This window comes from Xyrauchen texanus, chromosome 13 (assembly GCF_025860055.1).
Source record: "Xyrauchen texanus isolate HMW12.3.18 chromosome 13, RBS_HiC_50CHRs, whole genome shotgun sequence".
NCBI lineage: Eukaryota > Metazoa > Chordata > Actinopteri > Cypriniformes > Catostomidae > Xyrauchen > Xyrauchen texanus.
The window spans coordinates 46115144-46136423 of NC_068288.1; the positions used below are offsets into that span (position 1 = coordinate 46115144).

General features: G+C 38.9%; 1 protein-coding gene across 5 annotated transcripts in view; it reads left to right on the forward strand.

The window, feature by feature from the left end:
* Nucleotides 1-4571: 4571 nt before the first annotated feature.
* Nucleotides 4572-21280, forward strand: part of LOC127654490 (potassium voltage-gated channel subfamily KQT member 2-like) — a 53306-nt gene continuing 36597 nt past the window's right edge. For all 5 annotated transcript variants that reach the window (XM_052141713.1, XM_052141712.1, XM_052141715.1 and 2 more), the window contains exon 1: nt 4572-4864. In XM_052141713.1, the coding sequence (XP_051997673.1) occupies nt 4572-4864 (293 nt within the window). The remainder of the gene's footprint in view (nt 4865-21280) is intronic.

Consider the following 21280-nt stretch of genomic DNA (forward strand, 5'->3'; position numbering starts at 1 on the left):
ACCCTGCCCTTGATAAAACACAGTGGACCAACACCAGCAGCTGAAATGGCACCCCAGACCATCATTCCTTCTCCCCAGTCTTCCTCCAGACTCTGGCACCTTGATTTCCGAATGACATGCAAAATTTGCTTTCATCCGAAAAAGTACTTTGGACCACTGAGCAACAGTCCAGTGCTGCTTCTCTGTAGCCCAGGTCAGGCGCTTCTGCCGCTGTTTCTGGTTCAAAAGTGGCTTGACCTGGGGAATGCGGCACCTGTAGCCCATTTCCTGCACACGCCTGTGCACGGTGGCTCTGGATGTTTCTACTCCAGACTCAGTCCACTGCTTCCGCGAGGTCCCCCAAGGTCTGGAATCGGTCCTTCTCCACAATCTTCCTCAGGGTCCGGTCACCTCTTCTTGTTGTGCAGCGTTTTTTGCCACACTTTTCCTTCCCACAGACTTCCCACTGAGGTGCCTTGATACAGCACTCTGGGAACAGCCTATTTGTTCAGAAATTTCTTTCTGTGTCTTACCCTCTTGCTTGAGGGTGTCAATGATGGCCTTCTGGACAGCAGTCAGGTCGGCAGTCTTACCCATGATTGCGGTTTTGAGTAATGAAACAGGCTGGGAGTTTTTAAAAGCCTCAGGAATCTTTTGCAGGTGTTTAGAGTTAATTAGTTGATTCAGATGATTAGGTTAATAGCTCGTTTAGAGACCCTTTTCATGATATGCTAATTTTTTGAGAAGGACCTGTATACACGAACGCACACACATATACACACACACACACACACACACACACACATATATATACACGCTTAGAATTTGTTTGTAAATTATTTTTTTCAATTTCTATTTCATTACAAAATTGATTAAAATGCTTTTATAAAAATGTATGGGGTGGACAGGTGTCTTTATGCAGCTAACGACCTCAAACAGGTGCATCTAATTTAGGATAATAAATGGAGTGGAGGTGGACATTTTAAAGGCAGACTAACAGGTCTTTGAGGGTCAGAATTCTAGCTGATAGACAGGTGTTCAAATACTTATTTGCAGCTGTATCATACAAATAAATAGTTAAAAAATCATATATTGTGATTTCTGGATTTTTTTTTGAGATTATGTCTCTCACAGTGGACATGCACCTACGATGACAATTTCAGACCCCTCCATGATTTCTAAGTGGGAGAACTTGCAAAATAGCAGGGTGTTCAAATACTTATTTTCCTCACTGTATATATATATATATATATGTGTGTGTGTGCGTGCGTATATGTGTGTGTGTATATATGTGTGTGCGTGTGTATATGTGTGTGCGTATATATATATATATGTGTGTGCGTGCGTATATGTCTGTGTGTATATATGTGTGTGTGCGTGAGTATATATGTGTGTGTGTGTGTGTGCATGTGTGTGCATGTGTATATATGTGTGTGTATGTATGTGTGTATGTGTGTGTGTGTGCGTGAGTATATATGTGTGTGTGTGTGTGTGTGTGTGCGTGTGTGTGCATGTGTATATATGTGTGTGTATGTATGTGTGTATACATCTGCTTTTTCATCATCTACAGAGACTGTTATTAATGATGTTTGTTCATCTATCAAGTCAAGCATCAATATTAGCAATTGTTACAGATAAATATGGATCTTTAAAATCCTGCATTGAATGTGAAAGCATCATAAGTTCAGATCTTCTCTCTCTCTCTCTCTCTCTCTCTCTCTCTCTCTCTCTCTCTCTCTCTGCTCTTCCTTGCTCACCCTCGGTGTGGTGTCTGGCAGGTCGAGTGTCTGCTGAATTCATGAGATGTTGAACTTGATTTGATTAGCAGGTTCTGGAGCATCTCACTGTCTCAGGAGACGCTCCAAACAAGCACACAGAGCTTCAATGTTGCAAGCACACATCTCTCATTCAGCAGCTCAGGAGGCAGATTCTGGGTTGTGTTTGTGTGCTTCATGTCTTTCTTTGTGTTGTGGATGGATTTGTTTTAAAGTAGGGTGTCCCTGATTAACCTGAAATTAGATTGAACTGTCTAAAGTCAACATGAAACTCTGTAATGCAAAATATCTCTGAGTGAATACACTGATGATTTAAATTTACAGTACGTTTTCAAGTTTAAAAGTTTAAGTTCTTTTAATTTGACACGGTGTCTAAGAAAGACACTGAAAATAACAGTGAAAGGCAGGGCCAACAGTCAAATGCGTCCATCTTTATAGCGATGTATATTATTTCATTTATTTATTCACTTAATGCATTTTATTTATTTACACAGCAAACGTTGCATAAGATGAGTTTATTTTTACAGAAAACAAGTGGTGTGCTGAGTGTCATGACAACGGCAGCAGCAATGATACAGCTAAACCTAAACTCATCAAATACTTTAAACCAGACCTAAACTCATCAAATACTTTAAACCAGACCTAAACTCATCAAATACTTTAAATCAAACCTAAACTCATCAAATACTTTAAACCAGACCTAAACTCATCAAATACTTTAAACCAAACCTAAACTCATCAAATACTTTACACCAAACCTAAACTCATCAAATACTTTAAACCAGACCTAAACTCATCAAATACTTTAAACCAAACCTAAACTCATCAAATACTTTAAACCAGACCTAAACTCATCAAATACTTTAAACCAGACCTAAACTCATCAAATACTTTACACCAAACCTAAACTCATCAAATACTTTAAACCAGACCTAAACTCATCAAATACTTTAACACCAGACCTAAACTCATCAAATACTTTAAACCAGACCTAAACTCATCAAATACTTTAAACCAGACCTAAACTCATCAAATACTTTACAAACTCAAACCTAAACTCATCAAATACTTTAAACCAGACCTAAACTCATCAAATACTTTAAACCAGACCTAAACTCATCAAATACTTTAAACCAGACCTAAACTCATCAAATACTTCAAACCAAACCTAAACTCATCAAATACTTTAAACCAGACCTAAACTCATCAAATACTTTAAACCAGACCTAAACTCATCAAATACTTTACACCAAACCTAAACTCATCAAATACTTTAAACCAGACCTAAACTCATCAAATACTTTAAACCAGACCTAAACTCATCAAATACTTTAAACCAAACCTAAACTCATCAAATACTTTAAACCAGACCTAAACACATCAAATACTTTAAACCAGACCTAAACTCATCAAATACTTTACACCAAACCTAAACTCATCAAATACTTTACACCAAACCTAAACTCATCAAATACTTTACACCAGACCTAAACTCATCAAATACTTTAAACCAGACCTAAACTCATCAAATACTTTACACTAAACCTAAACACATCAAACACTTTAAACCAGACCTAAACTCATCAAATACTTTAAACCAGACCTAAACTCATCAAATACTTTAAACCAGACCTAAACTCATCAAATACTTTACACTAAACCTAAACACATCAAACACTTTAAACCAGACCTAAACTCATCAAATACTTTAAACCAGACCTAAACTCATCAAATACTTTAAACCAGACCTAAACTCATCAAATACTTTAAACCAAACCTAAACTCATCAAATACTTTAAACCAGACCTAAACACATCAAATACTTTAAACCAGACCTAAACTCATCAAATACTTTACACCAAACCTAAACTCATCAAATACTTTACACCAAACCTAAACTCATCAAATACTTTAAACCAAACCTAAACTCATCAAATACTTTAAACCAGACCTAAACACATCAAATACTTTAAACCAGACCTAAACTCATCAAATACTTTACACCAAACCTAAACTCATCAAATACTTTACACCAAACCTAAACTTACACCAAACCTAAACTCATCAAATACTTTACACCAAACCTAAACTTACACCAAACCTAAACACATCAAATACTTTAAACCAGACCTAAACTCTTCAAATACTTCAAACCAAACCTAAACTCATCAAATACTTTAAACCAGACCTAAACTCATCAAATACTTTAAACCAGACCTAAACTCATCAAATACTTTACACTAAACCTAAACACATCAAACACTTTAAACCAGACCTAAACTCATCAAATACTTTAAACCAGACCTAAACTCATCAAATACTTTAAACCAAACCTAAACTCATTAAATACTTTAAACCAGACCTAAACTCATCAAATATTTTACACTAAACCTAAACTCATCAAATACTTTAAACCAGACCTAAACTCATCAAATACTTTAAACCAAACCTAAACTCATTAAATACTTTAAACCAGACCTAAACTCATCAAATATTTTACACTAAACCTAAACTCATCAAATACTTTAAACCAGACCTAAACTCATCAAATACTTTACACCAAATCTAAACTCATCAAAAACTTTATTATTTTACTGGAGCTTCGGGAAATGTAGGTCTGCCTGTATTTAGGCTCTATTGTCAGATGAGAGAGAGAGAGAGAGGGAGAGAGAGAGAGACTCCGCATCGCTATTGGCTCCTTCTCCCTCCACACGCACCTCTCACGCTCTCCCAGAGCAGCGATGCTCCTACCTGGCGAAGGGCGGAAGACCCGCAGTATCAGCACCGGCGGATCTCCATGACGACAAGACCCCGAGCATGGTGCAGAAATCCCGCAACGGCGGGGTGTACCCCGGCCCGCAGGCCGAGAAGAAGCTAAAGGTGGGCTTTGTGGGGCTGGAGGCGGGCTCGACGGAGTCCAACCGAGACGGCGCGCTGCTCATCGCGGGCGCCGAGGCGACCAAGCGCGGCAGCATCTTGAGCAAACAACGCTCCAGCATCTCGGGGAAGAGGCCACCGAAACGCAACGCTTTCTATCGACGCCTGCAGAATTTCCTCTACAATGTGCTGGAGAGACCGCGCGGATGGGCGTTCATCTACCACGCTTATGTGTAAGTGGAGAAAGAAAAAACCCACACTGCATCTTCATCTAATGGTGCATCAAAACAAAGAGGTTCTGGGAGTGTTGTGTGTCTCAGGTAGAGGTTCCTTTGGCCCCTGTTCTTTATGTTGCTTTTCATATGGGCTGAATTACAGATATTAACAGGATGACTTTGTCTTATGCTGTTTCGGTCTTAAGTACGTACCAAAAAGGTTTGTTGCAAGCCATTATTATTTACAACAGTTGCTTTTGAGTATAAGCTATTTATTTATTTTATTTATGTACATTTTTCAAAGTATTATTATACTTGTTTCAAGGGAACCGATCTCTTGTGCAGCGTTGCACGTTTCTAAACTGATTGTATTATTATGTGAAAGTGGATTTTGAATTATTTACACCAATCCTGTCGGCCCATGTGGAATGTTTCAGAGTTGTTACTTATTCTGGATGGAACTGGTGAGCTGTAGTGTGGCAACTCTTCCTTTGGTTATTAACCCGTGACATCAACTGCTCATGCGCAATCAGCGCGACACACCAAACATGCAATTAAACAAGGCAGGGACACTCTGCAATCATCCAAACATATATTTATATATATATATATATATATATATATATATATATATATATATATATATATATATATATAAGCGTCTCCTCTTTAAGTACTCAAACAGACGATATAGCCAAATTAGGGAAATTGCCCTTACAAGGGCTGTAGCATTGCCATGGCACTATAAAGTGATGGTATTAGATTCTTCTCTAGTAAAGGCCTTCATCATGGTTCTGAATGATTGGCACGTGTAGCCACTGTAAACCAGTTCAAGGATTCCACACAGCGTCACCTGCGTCGCTCAATTAAGCGGGAGTCATGTGATGCGGCCGCGCTGATTTCAGCACCACAGCAGCGGACAGCTCCCGCCAATCTCACCAGCGCGCCATTCAGCCTTTCGAAACATTGTTTCATTGTATCGAAAACGCGGAAATGAATTGGTATAAATAGTCTTAACACCGACAGTGTGTCTCTAAGTATATATGGACACTTTAGCAAAATGTACATTTGTCTGTTGCATTATATAACAAAATATCAAAGCAAGTGCCACTTAATTTAATTAAATATAGCATAAGCACCCATCTCAAGCCTACTAAAAGTTTATTTGAAAGCCTTGTCAAATGTTAGTGCCTCATGCTCCTAGTTAATGTGCTGAACTCCACCTGTGGTCCTCTGTTAGGACACCTGTGTGAACTAAAAATCATCAAGACGCATGTTGATTCAAAGCCATTAAGCAAAAATGACTCTGAAAAGTGAGAAAAGCTCCAACAGCGTTTGAGACCCTTTGCGTTTATATTTTCCCATCTCATGCAATGCCATTCACACATTGTTAAATGAACAAATCTTTTGCCACTATTATTCTGGACTGTTATTGTCTAAAAAATATCCTTCACTTGAATGTTTCTTTGCAATTCTTTGTCCCATAATGTATAGTTTGGAGTAGTTGCATTATCCGTTTGGCATCGTAGGCTATTTTCATAATGTGTGTATCCATTAACTGGATGGACTCATTTCTTCTAATATCTCTTTATCATGATTCGATCTGATTGAATAACAAACTAATTAGTCAATTATTCTAAATACTGCAGCTGGATTTCATCTGGTGAAATTAGTGGGGGTCACTATTTTAGGCACTATTCTTTGGAATAATATGTATTGTACTCTGAGCTTTACATTGAATTGAATTGTACTGGATTGAGCTGCATAGCGACAGGAAGACTGTAGTTAATATCAGGCACTTTTATTGATGAAATTCTCCATTCTTGTAGTTTTGTTGCAGATATGACAGATGTGTTGCTGTCTGTTTTTGGAAAGCCGTGTCTGAGTTGAACATGTTGGCAGGAAGCTGCAGAGAAACACACTCAAGTCGCAAATCGCTGTAGACCGTTTATAGACTGATAGACAGACAGGTAGAGAGACAGAGATAAATAGACAAAAAGACAGATAGACAGACAGACTGATAGACAGACAGACAGACTGACTGATTGATAGACAGACTGACTGACTCACTGATAGACAGACTGACTTACTGATAGACAGACTGACTCACTGATAGACAGACTGACTCACTGATAGACAGACTGACAGACAGACAGACAGACTGACTGATAGACTGACTGACTGACTGACTGACTGATAGACAGACAGACTGACTGACTGACTGATAGACAGACAGACAGACTGACTGACTGACTGATAGACAGACAGACAGACAGACAGACTGACTGATAGACTGACTGATAGACAGACAGACTGACTGACTGACTGATAGACAGACAGACAGACAGACTGACTGATAGACTGACTGACTGACTGACTGACTGATAGACAGACAGACTGACTGACTGACTGATAGACAGACAGACTGACTGACTGACTGACTGACTCACTGATAGACAGACTGACTGACTGATAGACAGACTGACTGACTGACTGACTGACTGATAGACAGACAGACTGACTGACTGACTGACTGACTGATAGACAGACAGACAGACTGACTGACTGACTGACTGACTGATAGACAGACTGACTCACTGATAGACAGACTGACTGACTGACTGACTGACTGACTGACTGACTGATAGACAGACAGACTGACTGACTGACTGACTGATAGACAGACAGACTGACTGACTGACTGATAGACAGACAGACAGACTGACTGATAGACTGACTGACTGACTGACTGACTGACTGATAGACAGACTGACTGACTGACTGACTGACTGACTGACTGACTGACTGATAGACAGACAGACTGACTGACTGACTGACTGATAGACAGACAGACTGACTGACTGACTGACAGACAGACAGACTGACTGACTGACTGATAGACAGACAGACAGACTGACTGATAGACTGACTGACTGACTGACTGACTGACTGACTGACTGATAGACAGACAGACTGACTGACTGACTGACTGACTGACTGACTGACTGACAGATAAATAGACAGACTGAATGACTGACTGATAGACAGACAGACAGATAGACAAATAGACAAACAGACTGATGGATAGACAGACAGACAGATACAAACAAATAGACAGACTGACTGATAGACACAGACTGACTGACAGATAGAGACAGAAAGATAAATGGACAAATAGACAGACTGAATGACTGATTGACAGACAGACAGACAGACAGATATATACCCGCTGTCCCTCAGGCTACTATGATATAATTGTGGGATGTTGGTGTATCATCTCTACTATTACATTTGGAAAATTCCACTGTTGGCTAAAATTAAACAATGAAATTGGCATTGGTACCACAGACACATATCTCTGTGCCATCTACAATCCTCCAGCAGATTCCCCTTACCATGATGAGGAATATCTGAACAACATCCACACAGAGATCAGCCGTTTCCAGGCCCAGGGAAACGTGCTGCTGTGTGGAGACTTTAACGCAAGAACTGGAACTGAACTGGATAATATTGACCCAATGGGCAATAAACATGTGTTTGGCCAGAGCCCCCTGAGCCTCACGAAAAACCTCCCAGCACGGAACAATCTCGACCATACTGTAAATAAAAATGGTACAGAATTCGTGCACCTCTGCCAAGCCTCGGGCTTATACATAATTAATGGCAGGATCAGAGGGGACTCATTAGGGAGGTTCACGTGTTATTCAGGGCTTGGAGCGAGTGAAATTATTCAACCTTGTACTTAGTTCGGGCAAAACACAAAAGTGGGGACAAACTGGACCCGAATAATTTCAGAGGCATTTGTGTGAGCAGTAATCTGGGGAAGTTATTTAGCAGTATTTTAAATAACAGAATTGTAGACTTCCTTAAAGAAGACAATGTCCTGAGCAAGAGTCAGATTGGATTCCTTCCAAATTCTAGAACTACGGACCACATTTATACCCTACACACCCTAATCAATAAACACGTACACCAGACCAAACAAGGGGAAATATTTGAATGTATTCGGACAACAAATGTGCAATAAGAATTGGCAACAAACATACAGAACTCTTCCCCCAGAAGAGAGGAGTGCGGCAGGGCTGTAGTCTGAGTCCAACACTCTTCAACATCTACATTAATGAACTAGCGGTGCAGTTGGGACAGTCTACAGCCCCTGGACTCACTCTGCAAGACAGAGACATCAAGTTTTTGCTCTATGCAGATGACCTGGTGCTGCTGTCACCCACTCCACAGGGACTACAGCAACATCTGGACCTACTGGAGAACTACTGCCAGAACTAGGCCCTGGCAGTCAACCTAAAGAAGACAAACATTATGGTTTTTCAGAAAAAGCCCAGATGTCAGGAACACAGACACCAGTTCTCTCTAGGCAGCACCGCACTAGTGCACACTATGCAGTACACTTACCTCGGCCTGGTCATCACTGCATCAGGGAGTTTCAGTAAGGCGGTGAATGCACTTAAAGCTAAAGCTAGAAGAGCTCTATACGCTATTAAGAAAAAGTTCTATAATACTGAATTACCAATTCCAATCTGGTGTAAGATCTTTGATAGTGTCGTACAGCCCATTGCGCTGTATGGAAGTGAGGTTTGGGGTCCACTCAGTGATCAGAGCTACACTAGATGGGACAAACATCCAACAGAAGCCCTACACACAGAGTTCTGCAAAATTATTCTAAAACTACAAAGGAAAACAGACAGACACTGACAGACAGACAGACAGACACACAGACAGACAGATGGACAATCTGACAGACAGACGGACGGACAGACAATCTGATAGACAGACAGACAGACAGACAGACAATCTGATAGACAGACAGACAGACAGATGGACACTCTGATAGATAGACAGACAGACAATCTGATAGATGGAGAGACAGACAATCTGATTGAAAGACAGACAAACAGACTGATAGACAGACAAACATATACAGACAGAGACAGACAGTCAGACAATCTGATTGATAGACAGACAGACAGACAGACGGACAATCTGATAGACAGACAGACAGACGGACACTCTGATAGATAGACAGACAGTCAGATGGACAATCTGATAGATAGACAGACAGACAGACAATCTGATAGATAGACAGACAGTCAGATGGACAATCTGATAGATAGACAGACAGACAGACAATCTGATAGATAGACAGACAGACAGACAGACAATCTGATAGATGGAGAGACAGACAATCTGATTGAAAGACAGACAAACATATACAGACAAAGACAGACAGACTGACAATCTGATTGATAGATAGACAGACAGACAGTATGGGTCTTTAGTGTCTCTCTTTGTTTTGTTTTTATTTCAGAACAGTGTGATGGATTTAGATTCCAGAAGAAATGGCATGAATGCATGAAAGAGTGTTGAGAACAGTCTCCCATCTCCCATGATTTGATGAATTTGTGGTCAGATGTCATCTCACTTTGTGACTAGCGTCATATATGTCCCTCACCTCATGACATTGTGCTGTTAAAAACCTGTCCTGTGTGTTTACCTCCTTATCCGGTGGCCTTCTGCCGATGTCTACCTGCGACTTGTGTCAGCACTTCTACTGATTAATACCCATCATTATTGAGTCAGGTGTGTGTGTGTGTGTGTGTGTGTGTGTGACCACTCAGTTCAGGTGTGAATCAGGCACCAGCGTTTAAGGTTTGCTGTGAATAAAGCAGCGTGGTATCAGGCCGACAGAGATGCGGCTCGGGGAATCTGCCCTCCACGACCAGCATGCGACGCTGCATCAATCTAAAGCACCAAGGCAGGCTGATTCATGAGCGAGCAGCCTCGCCACTGTTTATATGGACCTGTTTGTGTGGTGCACCATTACAGTGATAAAGGGGACATACAACACCTCGTAAAGATGCACTTTTCTGATGAGGGGGAAACCAAACCTCTACTGGCATAACAAGGCCTTTATTGTTCATACTTTAGTCAAACTAAACCATGTTAGTCATTCACAAAATGCATACTGTTAAGTATAAGTATAACCAACTGGCGATGTCTTAAACTACACAGGAAGCACAGCTTCTACTAAAATGTTATAAGAAATGCAGCAATGACAAGTTCAGTATGTGTACACACATTCTCAGTGGATGCATGGCCCATAGAGCTTCAGTGTTTCAGTGGGAGTCTATGGCAGATACCTCTACCATTAGAGTCAATGCTACAAAAGATCAAAGAGGCTCTAATCATGTCATTTTGGGTCCCTCCAGACACAGTATGAGTATTGGCATTGGATCTGCATCTAATTGGTTATTGGATATTGGTCAAAAATAATGCCATAAATAGTTTTTATTTAGCAGTTAACTTCATACAAAGTCCAGTAAACATAAAAAAACGAAACCAATATTTGGTGTGACAACCTTTACCTTCAAAACAGCACCAGTTCTCCTAGGTACACCTGGACTCTGTTTTTCTTGGTTGTTGGCTGATAGGATGTTCCAAGCTTCTTGGAGAATTAACCACAGTTCTTCTATCTATTTAGGATGTCTCAATTTCTTCTGTCTCTCATGTAATCCCAGTCTGACTCAATGATGTTGAGATCCGGGCTCTTTGGGGTGGCTATGTGTAAATTTTCATTTTTCCCTGTGACATTTGTAGGATATTTGGTATGCGACATTTAGAAATATGTGAGCTATGAACTAAATTAAACTGTTCTTATTGTACCTTATTAGGTAATGAAATGTATAATGGAATTAGTCTTTTAGAAGCGGGGATGAGATTATTTATCAAAATATACCACAGTCAATCGTCTTTGAATACAGACAAACTTTATTGCTATTCTAAACATAAATCTAATCTAACACATATATACATGAGACAGGTTGGTGAAAAGAGTGACAATGTGAAATAAATTACATTTTACATTTACATTTACACATTTGGCAGATGCTTTTATCCAAAGTGACTTACAGTGCACTTATTACAGGGACAATCCCCCCCGGAGCAACCTGGAGTTAAGTGTCTTACTCAAGGACACAATGGTGGTGACTGTGGGGATCGAACCAGCAACCTTCTGATTAACAGCCCTGTGCTTTAGCTACTACACCACCATTCCTATATATATATATATATATATATAAAGATATATATATATACGAGAGAGAGAGAGAGAGAGAGAGAGTGAGAGAGTGAGCGTGAGAGAGTGAGAATGAATGAATGAATGATCAATACAGTGAATATGGCAATGCCTTAAGAACCATTTATCCTGCTTTGAGTCTACATCGTCAGAGCGAAGTCTGAGCAGTCAGCGAAGCAGAAGAGACAATCACGAGGCGGAAGAGAGAGTGTTCTTCCTGTTTGGAAACATTTGAACTGCAATTAGCCGCATCCCCAAAGGTGTCCTACGCCAATCAGAAGTGACTTTTCAGAGTCACATGGTCAGCTGGGCTGTCTTTTCAGACAGTTGATTTATAGTCCTTTTGTTTCAGATTATTACAAATCTCCGCTAAAACATATTTAATCATGAACTTTTATATCTTGAGAATGGTACAAGAGACTTTTTGCAGTTCGATAGAGCAAACAGAACCAGAATTATTATTATTATTTACAAAAATACCAAAAAAAAAAATCACAAGATTGTAAACATGCATTATTTGAATCTTATTCTCGAATTTAGGAGTGTTCTGATAAATGCAACCAATTGTTTTGTAGGTAGTCTGCTGTTTATGTTTGCAAGGTGAGCTTATAAATTTGGGGAGTGATAAGTGCACCAAGATGCAGTTTAAGAGGTCAATGTGACGTATTCTGAGTTAAATAGAATATTCAGTGAGAAACAAATGTAGGATGGAAATCCATTGGGAATGGACTGGATTGTGAAAAGTGGCCGTTGCATACCAGAATAGAGCCAGAGCTTTGAGTAGTCAATGGAGGTTAAATCATTTCCACCTATTTAATTAGCATGCTTTTATCTTCTGTGTGTGTTGTGAAGGTTTACGGTGTGACTGTTTGACTACATTGTGTCATATATCAGGTGACCAGGCTCATATTTCTGAAGGATTACAGTAAAATGGTCTGCACTCATTTAGCGCTTTTTTAACCATAGAGGTTACCAAAGCACTTTACACTGTGTCCCATTCTCACACACACACACACACACACACATATACACACATATACACCAATGATGGCAGAGCTGCCATGCAAGGCACTAGCCTGCCATTGGGAGCAACTTGGGGTTCAGTATCTTGCCCAAGGACACTTCAGCATGTGGAGTCGTGTGGGCCGGGAATCGAACCACCAACCCTGCGATTAGCAGCTGATCTGCTCTACCACCTGAGCCACAGTCAATGGAAAGTCCCCACCACTGTGGCTTTGTCTGTGTGTGTTTGTGTATCGGTGTGGAGTGTGCCGCAGATCGGGGAGCATGTGTTGGTATTTAGCAGTCTGTGCTGGTCTTTGGCAAGGCTCCATTTCAAATGACCACAGCAGATGCGAGCGGCGGGGAGTTTAATGACCGAAATAAAGTTATAATTCCCCTCTACACTGAGGGAAGTACATCAAGGCTTGTTGAGGAGAGCTGTGCTGTTACTTTACTAAGGAATCAGACAACAGAATATCAAAGAGACCACTTAGAACACCCAAGCAATCCCATTGCAATGCACATCAGAAGGCCTTGGAAACCGTAGCATGGTAGCGACGAGATTTGCATGGGCAAACAGCAATTATATATATATATAGTACCCCATAGATGTGCATCATAGATACAGCTTTGTGTGAGGAACAGACTAAAATGTAAGTTATTATTCTCTGATAATCTTCCTCTCAGATCTCACAAGGACAATAGCCGCATGAATGTTCTTCTGAACACCTCGTGGAAAGTCAAATGGATTTGTAACATGATATGACGTAAATAATGACAGAATTTAAAGTTCAGGGTGAACTGTTCCTTTAAGGCACATTTATATGATCACATGTCACATGTCACCTGTCGAACCCCCTTCACACTTCACAAACCGCTGTTATAATGAGAGCTGTCACACTTTATTAGAGTGTTTTCAGCCACACACACCCTTTATCATCTATAGAGAGGTGTGTGTGTGTGTGTGTGTGTGTGTGTGTGTGTGTGTGTGTGTGTGTGTGTGTGTGTGTGAGATAGAGAGAGCTCTAGAGGGTCATGAGTAGGTGGAAGAGCACCTGTGATGTCATCGATTGCTCATAGTGTTCTTGTTAAAAGCGTTTAGATTTTCCTCCTGCCTGCAGGGAATCCACAAAATCATCACGTACAGACTCACATCGAGCAGGAGAAAGAACGCTCACACACGCACACACACACTCACACACACATACACTAACACACATACACTAACACACACTCACACACACACATACATACATACACACACACACTCACACACATACATACATACACACATACATACACACAAACTCACACACATACATACACACACTCACATACACACATACATACACACACTCACACACATACATACACACACTCACATACACACATACATACACACACTCACACACATACATACATGAAAATTGATTAATGGAAAGGAGGAGGTGAGAAGCGGCTTGACAATATAAATAATAGTTTAATATAAAACTGAACCAAAAAAAAACACACACAGGTGTCGGACAGCTGTCCGTAAATCTCTCTCTCTCTCGCACTGCCGTCTTCGGTCGGCCTTTATCCCTCTCGAGGGCTAATTAGCCTGATTAGGAGCCGGGTGTGCGGAATCATGACCCCGCCCTGCCACATACATGTATATATATATATGTGTATGTGTGTGTGTGTGTGTGTGTAAATATATTATTACATATATAGTTTTGTGTGTGTTGAACAGTGTCTAAAAAACAGTGTTGACATTTTGCAACCCTAAATGTCTAGTATTATAATTATGCAATGTTCTTCCAAAATTTACCATAAACAAAATCTGCATAAAATATGCTTTTATTATAACCAGCGGCTTTCAAGAAGAGAAAAAATATAACATCAATAACAATGCTTGTCTCTGAGGATTTCTTGATTTATTTTTTACTGCTGTACCTATAAGGGGCCGTTCACACTCAACGTGTTTTTGCGTCCTGTCAACGCTGTTTTTCAGTTTGCTGTTTTTCAAACTTGCACTTGACCGATGTCTTTAACCGTTCTTCCACGTCCTTCTGTTTTTAAGACGCTGTGTGAAGTTGAAAAGCACTTCGACTTGAATAAACATCTAGTTGTGTAACAACGCATTCAGCCTGAACAGCCCCTCAGACTTCTATTCAAACCCTCTGTTCAATGAGGACGTGTGGCAATGACTTCTAATGTTTCATCTTAAAGCTCTTATATTATTGATTAGCATATAAAGCTAACTAAAATGACTACAACACATGTTTTAAATAATACAAAAAACTGTATTTTATTTATGATTCAGTTTCCATTTGAGGATGTTCCCGAAAGTTCCCAAAGGGAGAGTTTGTCACATTTAGCTCTTGTCAGGGAACGGTTTTTAAAGTAATGCACTTTCCCTCAAGCATACGCATAAGTGCTTATCAAGCATCCTCAAAATCACTTTAAACTCTTATCTTGGTTGATGCGTTTCTTCCCTGTGTTTCTCGTGTATTGAAGCTGAATTATGCATCGTCGGCAAACCATCATTTTTGATATTTGACTGTGCAGGTGTCAATCACTGTTGAGTGGTGATGGAGCTTTGCTGTCTCCTCATGAGCGTGTGTTAGTGCCATTCCAGCTGTAATTGCTTTAATCAGCCCAGGAACACCTCCGAGCTTTGACAGAGCAATTAAACGGCAAATTAAAAAAGGAACATTAACGCAGCTGGTGCCTTGAACGCTATTATGTGCAATCTAGTGTGTTTGTGTGCTGAAATACACACAGATGTCTCATTTGTTGATATACAGCCATTCTCGTCTGGCGTGTGATTGAACGCGATGCACCACGTTTGAATGTGCACGTGAGATTTCTTACACGTCTGGTTGATTTAGCACCAGTCTGTGGCCTGCGGACTGAGAGAGCAAGAAGAGAGGATGGATGGAGACATTTGTCGAACATTCATTAGTGTAAACGAACTGAACCGTCCATAATAAAGCAGCTTCCTGCAAGCGATCGTTCCATCAGCTCCAGGAAGCTAGCGTGACGCTTGCACCGTGTGTGTGTGTGTGTGTGTGTGTGTGTGTGTGTGTGTGTGTTATCTGTTTTCTACAGGGTTTTGAGCATCAACGAGGAAGTCTTGTATAATAAGGGCTCTCCACTAAATGAAAGAAAAATAACAAATTAGATCTTTTTAATATCTCAACTGTGTCTCCTAGTAATGAGATTTAATGAAGGTTTTGCTCTCGTTTCTCAGCATGTCAACAATTGACTCATTCTTTGACTCTGCTTGTATTTCTCCAATGCAATTTCATGATTTGTTTTGAATCCCGTGGCCTCGCTTTAGAGCTTAAGGACCTAAAAGTGTCCCACAAGCAGCCTTGTGCGACATATTTCCATGCAAAATTTGTAGGAACTCTCGTAAGCTCACGTGAAGTGTTGCACAACCCACATTTTCCTGCCTGCTTGCATCCCGTATCGGAAAAGGTTTCAGTCCTCTCCACAGAAGAGAGGTGAATCATTCTGTATTGACTTGGGTTTTTTGTTTAGGGTTGATAATCTATCATTAGAGGCGTTGTCTTGTCATCCAATCCACTGGACATGAGCTCGGTTTGCAGGGCCAAAGAGGACACGGCAATCAGTCAAACATATTTATTCTGTAATGCAAGCTTCGCCAAACAGGCAAGCCTTGAAGCGGCTGTTTTAATGGATGCGAGCAGTTCTGAACACATTAGTAGCTTTTATTAGTTCATTTCATCTAACTAATGAATGCCTGTTAAACACGGAACAGTCCTAGCTCATGTTTCCCTTTGATATTCATTAGAAAAATATGCTGACAGGGATGTTTGCCAGTGTTCAAATAGACCTAAAGAGGCAGAAAACTCCTTTTAAATGCTAAAGAGCAGTCAGTCAGCGTGCGGTGGCTTTACACACTTGGCCAGCAGAGCATTATATCCCATTCAGCTCGTACCTTAAGTCCAATTACACTTTACATGCCACTGGGAAGGATTACTGCTTTGTGGCCATCGACAAAGTCATTCTCCATCTTTTACTGACTGAAAAATGTTTCTGATAAAGCTGAGAAATCGAGACTCACGACTGAGTAGACTATATAAGCAAATTGCTATTCATTTATCATCATGGCGGATCTACAGTTCAGGGTTTCTGCTGTCACAGAATTCAGTGTCACTATCTGTCATTTTACTTCTCCTTGTGAATATCACTTTTTCATCCTTAACCAGTTGAATGGCCTCTGATCTACCTGGACCAAATGTTTATGAACATTTACCACAGTAGTACCATGTTATATGGATATTTTCCACAGTAGAACCATGATTTCCTGGACATTTACCACAGTAGAACCATGTATTTATGAACATTTACCACAGTAGAACCATGTTATATGGACATTTTCCACAGTAGAACCATGTTTTTATGAACATTTCCCACAGTAGAACCATGTTTTTATGGACATTTACCACAGTAGTACCATGTTATATGGACATTTACCACAATAGAACCATGTTTTTATGAACATTTACCACAGAAGTACCATGTTATATGGACATTTACCACAATAGAACCATGTTTTTATGAACATTTACCACAGTAGTACCATGTTATATGAACATTTCCCACAATAGAACCATGTTTTATGAACATTTACCACAGTAGTACCATGTTATATGGACATTTCCCACAATAGAACCATGTTTTTATGAACATTTACCACAGTAGTACCATGTTATATGGACATTTCCCACAATAGAACCATGTTTTTATGAACATTTACCACAGTAGTACCATGTTATATGGACATTTACCACAATAGAACCATGTTTTTATGAACATTTACCACAGTAGAACCATGTTATATGAACATTTCCCACAATAGAACCATGTTTTTATGAACATTTACCACAATAGAACCATGTTTTTATGAACATTTACCACAATAGAACCATGTTTTTATGAACATTTACCACAATAGTACCATGTTATATGGACATTTACCACAATAGAACCATGTTTTTATGAACATTTACCACAGTAGTACCATGTTATATGAACATTTCCCACAATAGAACCATGTTTTTATGAACATTTACCACAGTAGTACCATGTTATATGGACATTTCCCACAATAGAACCATGTTTTTATGAACATTTACCACAATAGAACCATGTTTTTATGAACATTTACCACAGTAGAACCATGTTTTTATGAACATTTACCACAGTAGAACCATGTTATATGAACATTTCCCACAATAGAACCATGTTTTTATGAACATTTACCACAATAGAACCATGTTTTTATGAACATTTACCACAATAGAACCATGTTTTTATGGACATTTACCACAGTAGAACCATGTTATATGAACATTTCCCACAATAGAACCATGTTTTTATGAACATTTACCACAGTAGAACCATGTTTTTATGGACATTTACCACAGTAGAACCATGTTATATGAACATTTCCCACAATAGAACCATGTTTTTATGAACATTTACCACAGTAGAACCATGTTTTTATGGACATTTACCACAGTAGAACCATGTTTTTATGGACATTTACCACAGTAGAACCATGTTTTTATGAACATTTACCACAATAGAACCATGTTTTTATGGACATTTACCACAGTAGAACCATGTTTTTATGAATATTTACCACAATAGAACCATGTTTTTATGGACATTTACCACAGTAGAACCATGTTTTTATGAACATTTACCACAATAAAACCATGTTTTTATGGACATTTACCACAGTAGAACCATGTTATATGAACATTTACCACAATAGAACCATGTTTTTATGAATATTTACCACAATAGAACCATGTTTTTATGAATATTTACCACAATAGAACCATGTTTTTATGGACATTTACCACAGTAGAACCATGTTTTTATGAACATTTACCACAATAAAACCATGTTTTTATGGACATTTACCACAGTAGAACCATGTTTTTATGAATATTTACCACAATAGAACCATGTTTTTATGGACATTTACCACAGTAGAACCATGTTTTTATGAACATTTACCACAATAGAACCATGTTTTTATGAATATTTACCACAATAGAACCATGTTTTTATGAACATTTACCACAATAAAACCATGTTTTTATGGACATTTACCACAGTAGAACCATGTTATATGAACATGTACCACAATAGAACCATGTTTTTATGAATATTTACCACAATAGAACCATGTTTTTATGAATATTTATCACAATTGAACCATGTTTTTATGGACATTTACCACAGTAGAACCATGTTTTTATGAACATTTACCACAATAAAACCATGTTTTTATGGACATTTACCACAGTAGAACCATGTTATATGAACATTTACCACAATAGAACCATGTTTTTATGAATATTTACCACAATAGAACCATGTTTTTATGAATATTTACCACAATAGAACCATGTTTTTATGAACATTTACCACAATAAAACCATGTTTTTATGGACATTTACCACAGTAGAACCATGTTATATGAACATGTACCACAATAGAACCATGTTTTTATGAATATTTACCACAATAGAACCATGTTTTTATGAATATTTATCACAATTGAACCATGTTTTTATGGACATTTACCACAGTAGAACCATGTTTTTATGAACATTTACCACAATAAAACCATGTTTTTATGGACATTTACCACAGTAGAACCATGTTTTTATGAATATTTACCACAATAGAACCATGTTTTTATGGACATTTACCACAGTAGAACCATGTTTTTATGAACATTTACCACAATAAAACCATGTTTTTATGGACATTTACCACAGTAGAACCATGTTTTTATGAATATTTACCACAATAGAACCATGTTTTTATGGACATTTACCACAGTAGAACCATGTTTTTATGAACATTTACCACAATAAAACCATGTTTTTATGGACATTTACCACAGTAGAACCATGTTATATGAATATTTACCACAGTAGAACCATGTTTTTATGAACATTTACCACAGTAGAACCATGTTTTTATGAACATTTACCACAGTAGTACCATGTTTTTATGAACATTTACCACAGTAGAACCATGTTTTTATGAACATTTACCACAATAGAACCATGTTTTTATGAACATTTACCACAATAGAACCATGTTTTTATGGACATTTACCACAGTAGAACCATGTTTTTATGAACATTTACCACAATAAAACCATGTTTTTATGGACTTTTACCACAATAGAACCATGTTATATGAACATTTACCACAGTAGAACCATGTTTTTATGAACCATTTTGGACACATTTTGAGTCAGTATATCCAAGTAAACAAACACACTTGCACAATTACATGTTTGTTTACAGTTTTAAACATGATTATGAATTGTGTTTAGGTACTATTATTTTTAGCTTGTAGCTTAAATATCTGCTTTTTCTTCACGGTTGTTTTTAGCTTTGCCAATTTTTCTGCAGATTAGACTGCTTGTTAAGTTAGCTAGCTAATTTTTGGAGTAGATTTCCCAACATTTTACAAGATGACCATTTAACAATTATGACAGATTACTCAGTAAGACTAGCAGCCTGAATCCCCAGTGCCATATGAGGTTTGGGATATTTCTGTCAATAATTCTGTTTAATTCTCAAATAAGTAGTTTACTGTCCACGCTGAGGCTAGGATGTATTGGCTGTAGAGTGACATCCCGCTGTCGCTCATATACCTCTTTGGCTTAGCTAGCGCTTAGCTCAGCAGTACTGTACAGTTCTCCCTGAATTAGTACAGAAACTGCAGCATTAGTCACACTGGGGGTGGAAAGAGTCATGAAATTTGGACATCTGAAGGACAGATTTTACAGGCTCACTTGTTTTTGTCTATGAACAGATCTTAAAAAGTTCTGATGATCGGCTTTGCTTAAAGCCTGTGAAGTGCGGATCATTAAAGACATGAAATGGAATCTGAACTTATTTACATCTTACCGCAGAGACATATTGCATGTGGAGGCTTCACGCTATACTCCACGACATCCACACACAACTCACCACAAGAGCGAGAACCACCTTATAGCGACCACAAGGAAGTTACCCCATGTGACTCTACCCTCCCTAGAAACCCGGCCAATTTAGTTGCTAAGGAGACCTGGCTGGAGTCACTCAGCATGCCCTGGATTTGAACTCACGACTCCAGGGGTGGTAGTCAGCGTCTATACTAGCTGAGCTAACCAGGCACACAAAATTTTATTTTCCGATGATTTTACTACCAAACCACGATGGTAACACAACAATATCAACCAACCTTCGTAGACTAGATTTATGCATTTTCAACATAAATTAATTGTTTGCTCGTGCAAAACTTGCCAC